Source organism: Taudactylus pleione, unplaced genomic scaffold, assembly GCF_031769625.1.
Source record: "Taudactylus pleione unplaced genomic scaffold, aTauple2 ptg000211l, whole genome shotgun sequence".
NCBI classification, from domain to species: Eukaryota; Metazoa; Chordata; class Amphibia; order Anura; family Myobatrachidae; genus Taudactylus; species Taudactylus pleione.
Window position 1 is genome coordinate 456044 of NW_028284613.1, and position 12830 is coordinate 468873.

Sequence of the window (12830 nt, forward strand, 5' to 3'; positions counted from 1 at the left end):
AAGAAGGGAGTCTGAAGAGGGTGTAAAGGACCTCGCTGACTACACAACTGTTCTAAATAACAGCTAACTAAAGAAAAATGCATTACTTTAAATATATAACAACTGTAATAGTCATTTTGAATTATCAAGCTCTAATGGAGCATACACACGGTCAGATTTGTCAGACTTGTCAGATTTGTCAGATGAACGATTGAACGATTAAACGATTAAACGATTTGAACGATTTTACCAAAGTTTTGAACGATTTGAACGATTGAACGATTTTTGACTGCATTAAAATGAATGGAATCGTCCAAGTCTGACTGCAAACACATCAGATGTCAGAAATCGTTATCTGACCATCGGGAACGCGCATCGTTGATCGTCCATCGTTCAGGCATGTCAGATATGAACGATTTTCCTTCAGATATGAACGACTGAACAATTTTTAAATCGTTATCGTTCATATCTGAAGGAAAAATCTGACCATGTGTATGCACCATTACCCCACTAAAAAGGTATATTATATTGCAAAAGGTCAAAAAAGTGAAAACCCAGCTTTGAATACCAAATACTCTTTCTGCAGCACAAAAATAATGAATTATGGTAAGAACTTACCTTTGTTAACTCTCTTTCTTCGAAGTCCATAGGGTCCCACTGGGAGATCTTGGGGTATAGGTGATGGAACTGAATCCGGACACCACGCAATTAAAGCTTTCAGCTCCCAGGATGCACTGGGTCCACTCTCCCTATAGCCCGCCCGCGAGCCAGAGGCAACTCAGTTCGTAATAAGCCAAAGGCCAGAGGAGGATAAGAGAGATAGAAGACTGGTACACTCAAGAATCACACTCTCACAGAGGAGACGGAAAACCGGTGACAAGCAACATAGCCTATATGAAGCCAGGTGTGTCAGGGCGGGTGCCATGTGGACTTCGAAGAAAGAGAGTTAACACAGGTACGTTCTTACCATAACTCATTCTCTTCTTCAGGGTCCATAGGCTCCACAGGGAGACATTGAAGATGACCCAATGCAGTCCTTTTAAGGGTGGGGATGCTCCTGTGCTGAGAGGGGAATCCGGCGCCCAAAGGAAGCATCCTGAGAGGCTAAGGTATCAAAGGCATAGAACCTTAGAAAGGTTTGGACAGAAGACCACGTGGCCACCTGACAGAGCTGAACAGCCGAGGTGCCACGGCGAGCTGCCCATGAGGGACCCACAAACCGAGTGGAATGAGCATCAACAGAAGCTGGAACAGGAAGGCCTGCCTGTGTGTAGGCCTCTGAAATAGTCATACGAAGCCATCTAGCCAATGTTTGTTTATTGGCTGGCCATCCTTGTGAAATCCAAAGACCACAAATAAGGAGTCTGATTTCCGAAGGCAACTGGTACGGTCCACATATATCCTCAGGGCACGGACCACATCCAAGGAGGCCTCACCTGCCGAGAGGTCTGGTGATTGAAAGGCTGGGACTACAATTTCCACATTAATGTGGAAACTAGTATCAACTTTTGGAAGGAACCCATGGCGAGTCCGAAGTACAGCCCTGTCCTAGTTGAAAATAAGAAATAGGGAGTGACAGGGGAGCACCCCTAATCAAACACTCTTCTGGCTGATGCTATAGCCAAAAGAGAGAGTCTTCGCTGTTAACCACTTCAGTTCCACAGAATCTAGGGTGGAGGACCCTGGAGGGATGCAGTATGATTCACCACCGGGTGAAGATCCCTTAGCTACAAAAGGTAAGTGTACTAACCTATTTTTACCCCCTAACCCTCCTTTAGGGGTGCCTAATCTTACCCCCCCCCCCCCCCAAGTGCCTAAACCCCCTCTAAGTGGGGGGGGGGGTGTTAACCCTAAGTCCCTCTCTTCCCCCCCTGGAGTTCCTGACCAACCCCCCCCCCCCCACCCCCGCGGTCCGTGCCCGTCGCTCGGCTTACCTTCGATCAGTAAACCGGGTGTCGGGCTCCCAGCATAGGTTTAATGACAGGCGTCGGGATTTCAACACCTGTGATTTGTACCTTGCCGGGATTAGACAGTCGGGAAGCCGGCGGTCGGGATTTCGTCCGTCGTCTTCCCGACTGCTTAACCCCTGGAGGGCCCGAAGAGCTAGGAACAAATCTCAAGGAGCCACTGGAGGGACAAAGGGAGGTTGAATCTTGATGATACCCTGGAGGAAGGTGTGGATATCCGGTAGTGAAGCAAGTCTACGTTGGAACCAAATGGACAGAGCAGAGCCATGCACTTTCAGTGAGGCCAGGCGGAGTCCGAGGTCCAATCCAGCTTGAAGGAAGGCACTCCTAAACACCTGGGGTTCGTTGCTTTTGATACGGCACCATTGGAAATATGTATGCCACACTCTGTGGTAGATCCAAGCAGAGGCTGGCTTACGGCCTCTGAACATAGTCACAACTACAGCGCTAGAGAAACCTTTGGACCTCAGGAGGGATGTCTCAAAAGCCACGCCGTCAAAGATAGACCACCCAGGTCCGGGTAAAGGCAAGGACCTTGAGACAACAGGTCCGGTAGTTGAGGCAACAGCAACGGAGTGTCGATGGAGAGACTCCGAAGATCTGAGTACCAATGACGTCTGGCCAAGCTGGAGTCACCAGCAGGACAGTGCCTTCGTCTTGTTCGAACTTCCGAAGAACTCGAGGTAGAAGGGGGAATGGAGGAAATAGGTACGCAAACTGGAAGGTCCACTTCACTGGTGCGTCTACAAATGTTGCCTCGCATCTCATGTTCTGGACCCGTACACTGGCAGTTTGTGATTGTGTCAGGAGGCTCCATAGCTAGGATGATGGAGCGTAGGGTTACCATCTTGAAATACCCCTGCATGCAGCAAGGAATGTATGGCTTTCTGGATTGGTAAGGCCTAGTTCGGGTCTGAATGAGGGCCTGTGTACAAAAAGCTCCCGATCAGTCAGGAGCGAAACCGGTTAGAGGCTGACAGACTGGACCTGCTGATTGAAGTGTGACTACATTTGGCAAATATTATTGGAGGGTATTGTGATTACAGCGGCGCTAGTGTGGACATATGTGGCAATACCCCAAGCAGGAGCAGAGACCTTAGCTCACAGAAGCGGACAAGCTGTGCTTTCCTCTCAGCTCATTCTCCGGCCAAGAGACTTATTGGTATGGGCCGTGTAGAGGATACTTTGTGCCACGTCACACACATCATTTGGATGAGTATTCACAGACTGTTCAATGATACAAGGCCCAGACTGTGATATCTGACCTATGAGTGTGTGTGTGTGTGCGCGTGTATGTATGTATGTATGTATGTATGTATGTATATATAAAATCAGTCCAATAGGCTGCACTCACATGTCAGAGTGTATAATCCGGGGTGCTCCATTAAAGACAATAAAGTCCAAAGTACAAGAAGACATGGATAGGCACTCACCAATCAGTAGAGAGTCTTTAATTACTCACGGATCACATAACAAGGTCGACGTTTCTCAAGACAAATTCGCCACCACAGAGCTACCACCAAGGAGACCCATAGCCCAACTACCCTGCAACTGACTGATATAGCCACATCAATTAATCTAGCTCCACCCCCAGCCCAAACCCAGAAGTGGGGCCTTATAGGGAGAATGGACCCAGTGCATCCTGGGAGCTGAAAGCTTTAACTGCGTGGTGCCAAGATTCAGTTCCTTCACCTACACCCCAAGGTCTGCCTGTGGAGCCTAAGGATCCTGAAGAAGAAAAAACAAGAGATATGGTAAGAACTTACCTTTGTTATCTCTGTTTCTACGAAGTCCATAGGGTCCACAGGGTTGACCTTGGGGTATAGGTTGGGAACCAAATCCGGGCACCACGCAGTTAAAGCTTTTAGCTCCCAGGATGCACTTGGGTCCACTCTCCCTATAACCCCGCCCCCCAGCCAGAGGCACCTCAGATTGTAAGTAGCCAAAGGCCGGTGGAGGAGAGAAAAAGAGAGAGAAAACTGGAACACTCTAGAACCATACTCACAGAAAAGGAGACGGGAAGCCGGTGACCAGTAACACAGCCCATATGAAGCCAGGTGCGTCAGGGCGGGCGCCCTGTGGACCCTATGGACTTCGTAGAAACAGAGATAACAAAGGTAAGTTCTTACCATATCTCTTGTTTTCTACTTCAGGGTCCATAGGGGGTCCACAGGGTTGACCTTGGGGATGTCCCAAAGCAGTTCAACCAAGGGTGGGGACGCTCCTGTGCTGAGAGGAGAATCCGTCGCCAAAAAGGAAGCATCCTGAGAGGCAAAGGAAACCAATGCCTAGAACCTTAAAAAGGTATGGACAGAAGACCACGTGGACACCTAGTAAGGCAAAACAGCCGAGGCGCCACGACGAGCCGCCCACGAGGGTTACACGGCCCGAGAAAAAAACAAGCCTCAACGACAGAAATGCCCACCCATGGGTAGGCCCCTGAGGAAGACATACGAGGCCATCCAGTCAACATTTCATTATAGGCCGGCCATCGTTTCCTGTTAAAACCAGAAACCGCAGACCACCAATAAGGAGTCCGCTTACCATAAGGAACTTGAACGGATCACATAAAGCCAAAGAGGCCGGACCACAGTCCATGAGGCCACAACAGCCGAGAGGACTGGGAACTGAACGGCCATACCATAAGTTCCAGAATAATATGGAACCTAAAAACCACTTTAAGAAGAAACACAGGGCGAGAGCAACTCACACCCTGACATGATGCCCTCCAGAAGAGGGAGCCACATGAGAACGCTCCCCATTCAGACACTCTCCTGGTTGATTTAAACACCCTGAGAGAGAGAGAGAGAGAGAGCTTAAACAATAGACCATGTAATGGCTATCACAACCAGCGGTTCCATTGACTGTCCCCGGAGGGAACAGAGAACCACTACTAACTCCCCAGGAGTCCCTAGGGAGGACAAGTGGAGACATAATCCAGAAAACACTCCAAAGGATGAACTGGATACCAGAGCGGAGCAATTCCATATCTTAACCACACCGACAGTGTAGAGATCCGCACTGTCAGGAAGGCCAGGCCAAGGGTGAAACCCAAGCCAGCTGGAAGGAATGCCAGAATATCTGGAAATCCTGGACACCGGAGGATCGTATCGACAGGTACGATACCATAAGAATTATGTACGCCACAGTCCGTGGCCGATCCCAGCAAAGTCTGGCCTATCTGCTCTAAACATCTCAATGAAGACAGAGCCAGGGAAGCCCGAGGACCACAGTAGGGGCGCAGTTAAAGACAAGCGATCCAGATCCAGGGAAAAACAAGGACCCTGAGACAACAGGTCCAGATAGTGAAGCAGTAGGAACGGAGCATCGAGGAGGAGACTCCGAAAATCTTAGTACCAGTGATGTCTGGGACGACCTGGAGCCCCCAGAAGGAAAGCCCCTCCGTCTCGAATTAAACTTCCGAAGACCTCGAGGAAGAAGGGAGACCGGAGGACACAGGTACACAAAGTGGAAGGACCACTTCACTGACAAAGAGTCACTGAAGGTAGCTTCAGTACTCCTAGAGCTGGACTGTAACACCGGTAATGTGTGATCGAGTCAGAAGGCCATGGGGATCAATCCCCTCAGGGAGGCCCCCTCTGCTCACCAGGAGTTGAAACCTCTCTTGGAGAAGAGACTAGTCCCCGGGATGCACGCCGTGACGGCTGAGGAAGCCCGCTTCCCAATGGAGAGCTCCGGGAATAAACACCGCAGAGTTGGCCAGGAGAAGACCCTTGGACTATGTCAGAATGGGTGACATTCCTAACATTGCCACCCAACTACCAGTGTTGCCTAGATGGAAGCCACTGTTGTGACACTGTCGGACTGAACCTATTCAGGTTTACCGTGACAAATGGGTTAGGCCAGAGTGAAAGTCCAAGACAGCTTAAAGTATCAACAAGTTAAGTGGCAGGGCAGAAGCGACAGACGTCCAACTGCCCCGAAATGAATGCGGACCAGACACTGTCTTTAGCAAAGAACACCCTGGACGAGATGGCCATAGCCACCCGGACAGAGACCAACTCGCCTCCGGAGAAAGTATCATCGTTCGAACAGCGATCCGATGGAAAAAACTCGATCCATCTGGAGGGGAGTCAATTATGGCAAGGCCTGGAATGGAACTGAGCACATTCCACCCTACCAAAAGGTAGACACTCTGGTAGACCGCGCATCACAAAGAGTAATGACATATGTCGACTGCGTAGATATCCGCACACTCGAAGTTGAAGAGTGGAGATCTTGTCTTACGCCAGAAAAATTCTCAGATTCTGAGAATCCAGCAGTGCTCCCAGATGAAGAAAACCCTGTGAGGGTACCTTTGTGATCCTGCTAAAAGCAGGAGACCGTCCAGAGAAAGGAGCATTCGGATACACTGAACAGGTGAACTGTCAGAAAATCCATAAAGCTGGTAAACCCCGGTGGAGTTGAGGACAGCCCCAAAAGGCAGAGCCCGAAACTTACAAGTGTTGCTGTGGCCCAGCAAACCTGAACCCATGCTGATGAGAGGGCTCTGTATGTACCCGTAGGTACGTATCCTGAATACTCGGATATACCATAAAATCCCCAGGTTCCAAACATCGGATGATGGAACATGGACGATTCCACCTGAGTCAAGGCACCGTTGGAATCTGATTCAGGGATTTGAGACAGAGTATAGGCAAAGGAGGACCAGTCGGTCACCGCCCCAAAAAGAAAGTAGAACAACCAGTCCCTCACTGAGATAGTGAGGTTGGCCGAAATAGCTCTGCTTACCACAAAGACTGTATAGCTTTCTGGGATTGTAAGGCCCTGATCAGTTCTGAAGAAGGGCCCGTGTAACAATGCCTGTGAGGAGGCTGCATGAGCAATGAGAGGCCATTGAGAATCAGTACCTCACTCTGGAAATTCCCCAGATGTAGACCTGTCCCGTCAGGCTGAGGGTATATCCTCAGGTGTAGAAACAGGGTCGTCCGGAAGTCCAGGACTGCTCGGTACTGGATATGGTGGCCCCCGTGGAGGCCGACAGCCTAGGAAAAAACAGGCCTTTAGGCTGACCCTGAGGACAAAAAGACTTAACAGAGTTAGTCCGAATGTAGTGGGAGTAGCTAAAGACGGTATCTCCCCATTAGTGATACTGCCAATGATGCAACGATCTTGTCAAGGTCAGGACCAAACAAGAACTTCCCCCTGGAAGGAGTGTGCACCTCTGCTTTCCCATAACGCAGCCATAGGGTACTGCGGCGGATACAGCCGCCGCCGAAACCCTGAAAGTTAGAAGACCGGCATCCCATGAGGTAATCCCACATATGACCACTGCATATTTTGTGAGCGGCAAAAAGATATTTGAACCTCAGACGTGTTGGAGGGGAAAAACGTCACAAAAGCATCACCATGCGATGGCCATGGTAGGACGGGCAACAGGCCCTGAAAACGAGTACATTGATTTCAGGCAAAGTTACCACCTACGGATCCGTAAAATTCGTCCAGGCCGGGATGGGAGGCGTATTAATGCCTGTAACCCGATGATTAACATACAAATCCATCCCAGAAGGGGATTTCCATTACTTGTGAGGGACCCTCAGGGAATGGGAAACAGGAGGTCTTTGTGACTCCTCGTATCTGGGGACAGCCAGACTCCCGCTATGAGATCCACCCGCTGGGCAGAAAACGGGAGATGTATGATACTGGTGCAGGATCGACATTCTCTATATCCAGAATGAGCCTGGCTACCAGCCCCAAAGCAGGGATAATAATACTTGAGATCGGCTCCCCCCATGTGAGAGGGAAAGAGCCGAATATACCATCCAGTTCACGGCAGAGCCACTGGTCAGTAACCACAGGGCGTATATCACGCCAATTAGTATTTCGTATAAAACGACATCCACCAGGGTGGCCGTTGTGGTAATCCCTGCAAGGGGAATGACAGACCGATGTGGTATCGGAGGTAATTCATGTACTGTGAAAAACCCCGGCAGGGAGCGATAGTCTGTGACACAGGGGTAAATTGCAAGAAATTGCGAGATACCCCGAGTTCCAAAGGGCAGTATGGTGAAGTAACTCCAAGCGAGTGACGACAATGGGGCCCGCCCGGCGATCCTCAAAGGAGAGGATCCTGAGAAACAACGCCCTTTAAGGGGGTCGTGCAAGGGGCCCGGCACCAGATGGTGCCGCATACGTAAACCTTTCTGAGTTAAAATCCTCTGCACTAATTCCTGCAGGCTATGACTTGCAGGATAGCAATAATGGGTGCAGTATCGTGTGCAATCTCCTGGTCAGATATATCTGACTATCTTGACGGAAATATTAAGCAGCGCCATACCGGTCCTGACTGACGCTAAGATTAGCTGCAGGAACCCATTATCAGCGTACGCAACTCACAGTTCCATCTAAAATATGGCAACGTGCAGCACGCAACAGTATGTGACAAACCTCACAGATATTAACAAATATATATATGTGAGGTCTCAGAACCACCCCAGGTACACCTGTATTAGGGCAGATAAAGAAAAGGGATAGATATACACTGACAGGTGAGAGAAAAAGCAGACAGTCAGCACTAGCAAAAGTCACATACAATGCAGAAAAATATATATACATACATAAGCATGACATATAATATACTGCACAATGTCGCTACATTCAACTGCCCAGATTCAGTGTCTGGGAAGGCTATAGCGCTGTGTCCACTCACCCAAATGGTCAGGTACGCAGGGGGACTGGGCTCACTACTATCCTAGGAGTTCTGCAGCACCACAGAGAGATAATGGCCGCTGGAGACCTCAGAAGAAGCGTGGCCCGCGGAGGAAGCAGCTCAGCGACGCCAGACTGTATTATTGAAAGGCGCGCTGAGCTGAGGGGAGGAGCCGCTAGACAGGGAAGGCTTCCTCCCCTGGCTAGCAATTGACCCCCCGGGATGCCGGCTCCCGCTGCCGCTATAATCCCTGGTGGGCTGTGGACACGCGGGGTATGCCTCCATGGAGGGGGAGCCCGCCGCCACCGCTAGCGCCTCCGGTCTGTCCCCAGAGACCGGAGGCATAAGGCTGCATATTCACACGTGGATCACCGCAAGCGGTGACCACGCGACTTACCTGTCCCCGTCGATCCGGCAGCAGCCCAGGGATTCCTCCAGAGCCCGGCTAGTACAGACTCTGGGGTCCCGCTGCGATCCCCAGATCTGTACTGGCGTCGCAGCGCCGGCGGGGTGTAGGAGCGGCAGCTCAGACGTCCATTGGACAGTCTGATGCTGCCGCTCTGAAGAGTAGTAAAAAAATAATAAAACAAAACTCTTTTAAGCTTAGAGGCTGCTAAGCAGCCCCCCTGCAGTAACGGTGACCCAACTCCGGCCGGGCACCAACTTAAACTGAGGTGCCTCTGGCTGGGGGGCGGGGTTATAGGGAGAGTGGACCCAAGTGCATCCTGGGAGCTAAAAGCTTTAACTGCGTGGTGCCCGGATTTGGTTCCCAACCTATACCCCAAGGTCAACCCTGTGGACCCCCTATGGACCCTGAAGTAGAAACTTTTGTTTTATTTTGGTAATGTATAGATTGCATGCAATATAGTCTCTACAGTGTCAAATGGATAATTACTCTAGTGGCGGAATGTGCTTGCTTTTGTACCTATTTGCTTGGAAAAATACTAGAAATAAAAAATAAATCATAAAAATAAGCTTGGGCTGCGTAAAGCAGCCCCACTGCTAGAAATGGTGATCCAGCTCCTGCCAGACACCAATGAAACTGAGTTGCCCTGTGGCTGTGGGCGGGGTATAGGGGGAAGGACCAGAGCATCCTGGGATTAAAAAGCTTAGCTGTCGGTGTCTGGTCCTCCAGGTCCCACCCTCACCCCATTGTCTCCCCTGTGGAGTCCTGAAGAAGAAAGGTAGGATGGCAGAAGTGTTGACTGCTTTGGGTTAAAAAAAAAAAAAAAAGTCTGTCTTGGCAGGAGGAAGGTAAAGTAGCTCTGGACAGCAACATACATTAGGTATTCTTTTCCCCCCTGCATGAAACAGATTTATAAAAATAAAACAAACGAAAAATAAAACCCATTAGAATTAATGGGGAAGAGTCTAAAGCGGGACAAACATTGAAATGTAATCCAGTGCAGCAGAGCCATAAGGGATGCAAATCGGGAAACCGGCAGTCTTAAACCCGACAGCCGGCTTCCCGATTGCTTTATCCCGGCGTGGGTTAAATGACAGGCATCTATATCTAGACGCCTGTCATTTTCCCGACGCTGGGAGACCAGCGCCCAGCATCCCGATCAAAGGGATGCCGGGCGCCTCGAGCGGACAGCGTGTGGTGGGTGGGGGGGTTAGGTTTAGGGCACCCGGGGGGGGACTTAGGGTTAGGCACCCCCCCGGGAGGGTTAGGCTAGGGGGAGGGAGGGTTAGGCGAGAGATGGGCAAGTTGAAGGGCCGTTGGCAAGGATTCCACACTGTTACAAAGGCAACACATCCCCCTCATGTCTAATTGAATCGACCCCTTAATTCATAGTTTGTTTACCTGAACTGGTGTTATCATCATCCTGGTCAATGAAGACATGATCCAAAATAAAGCTTAGCAGCTCTGACTGCAAAGAGGAATCTGGCGAATACACAAGTGGCTCCAATACTTCACGGCCCCCAACTACAATCTGATGGCTGAAGATCATTAGCACATCACATAGAATAGTGAATGCCTAAAAACATTTTGTGAGAGAAAATAAATAATAATGTGCAGTTAATAATACAAGTTTTACAATAGAATTCAGCAATTTATTTTAAAGAATTTTCTATAAACACAACATCTACCATCAACAGAAACGAAGTGTAAATACAGTTTCAAATAAAGAATGTAGTCTTGTTTAACAAGATTTTCATACTTAAATTAGTAAATAAATAGACCAGACACCCACCAGATAGCCTCAGCTCCTCCCATTATTCTTACCGCCCTAGTTTCCAATTCTCCTCTCTCAAGTCGCTGTGCTGCTCATGTGTACATTATACCTAATCTGCCCGATGCGATGGTGCATATAACACCTCATTTACACGGAACATAAAGTGAGAGCATCAGGTGGGATATGCACGTAAAACAGCCATGATTGGATCATCACAGACACACGTGATGACTTAATTTATATCAGGCTCCAATTATGCATTAATAGATTACATTTTTGAATTTGAATCCATTGGCGAACACTGGAACAGAGGGACCCTGTAATTAGAGTGAACACAAAGTCTAAAGCCCTCCGCTACTACATTCTCTAGCCTGTTGGGAAATAGTTGTCTTACTAATCAAGCCACACAAAATAGGAGAGTGATCGATATTGTTCTCCTACAACAATCAACTTGAACTTAAAAGGGAAGAAGTAGGTGTAAATTAATTGTGTGCGCCCAGTGCCCCACATTGGATTTTAGAGAACAGGATTTAACACAAGTAAACAAATCCAGTAATCATTTAACTAATTGGGGGACGCTGGAACCATGTAGATGTCCTAAATGTGCCCCTGAGTGTACACTCAAGTTGCCGTGAACAAAACCTCTGTCCAAACCTTGTATTCTAGGACATTAAAACATTGAACCTGTAAAGCCATGTAAACATATGACCCCAGGACAAGATGGCTACCCAACATAGGTGCTCAGCCAAGGCCTTGTACTGCACCTTAATGGAGGCATTATCCAATCTGTTATAAAGTGCCCTCACATTTTCACAAACCTGGCTAAGTAATGCATAGTAAATAACACACCAAGCAATAGTCTGCTTAGATAACAGGCCAACTTCTCCTTGTGTTCTTCCCCACACCTCATACATTGTAGACAAATTTATACAGGGCATTGTTCCCTTTTGTTTTTATTAATTTGTGTGAGGTCATATATCTCTTAATGTACAGTGTTGCGTTATATGTGTATGTCAACACTTAGTATTTTTATATATCTAAATATATAAGACCAAATGGTCATTATTATTTAAAACTGTAGAGTATTATTACATAGCTCCAACAACAGAGTAATAGAAGATATACCTCCACTTCCAAAAAAGTACCATGGCCTAAAGCCAAAATCACAATATCCTGATTTAAGAGCAACCCAGACAATACCTTAGGCAGAAATAAAGGTATAGTAGCATGTGGTCGTCTTCGAAGGTCTGTTGCTATTGGAATAAGTTTTTGAATTTCATTAACCAATTGTTCCATATTCATCTATGCCTTCACCCAATTCTGTTTTTGTTTGCTAATTTCGACATATGGAGATTGGAGGCTGTCATTAATCTTGTCCCTATCGTCACAGTTATTGTCATGGTGGAAAAAACATCATCTTCATAAATGGGTTCAAAAATCTACACACCTAATAAGTGAATTACAATATGCGCAATTAGAGCTTTTTTTATCTAGATCGTATAGATACTTTTTGTTTTTTTAAAATATAAAGCGCGGGGTGAAACTTTTACAAAAAAATGTGAACCATATATTATTATGCTTCCACCATCTACTCAATCTCCAATCATTAAGACCTTCGAATCGACCACATGGTATCTAATGCGTTTAAGTTCTTGATTTCTCAATTTTCTGACTTTTTTCTCTTTCTTTTTTATTCTGGGGTAATTGCAATGTCACTGATACATACCACTGATGAGCTTTGTTAGAAACCGGTTACATCCTTGATATGTTTGGAAAGAGTCCATTATGTTGTAATGTTATAAAGTCTTCATGGATATGTTTGTTGATATGTGAGCCTTTCTTGATAGGATTATTTTTTTCCTTATGTTTCAGTTAATTTTTGCTTATTTTTAGTTTGTTTTTTTTCTTTGTTTACCCTTCTCTCTCAATCCTCACATTTATAAACTTAAAATTTGGCATTTCTGTGCTTAGATGTATGTTTTTATCCAATATGCGGTATTATTATTCCGGACGTCACTAACTTGGAAAATTCTA

The 12830-nt window shown here is 47.5% G+C and overlaps 1 protein-coding gene across 2 annotated transcripts in view; it reads right to left on the reverse strand.

Annotated features, from left to right (window-relative positions):
• The window catches only part of STAG2 (STAG2 cohesin complex component), a 230982-nt gene that overhangs the window by 45041 nt on the left and 173111 nt on the right, over positions 1–12830 (reverse strand). For both annotated transcript variants that reach the window (XM_088478188.1, XM_088478189.1), the window contains exon 25: positions 10424–10598. In XM_088478188.1, the coding sequence (XP_088334314.1) occupies positions 10424–10598 (175 nt within the window). The remainder of the gene's footprint in view (positions 1–10423; positions 10599–12830) is intronic.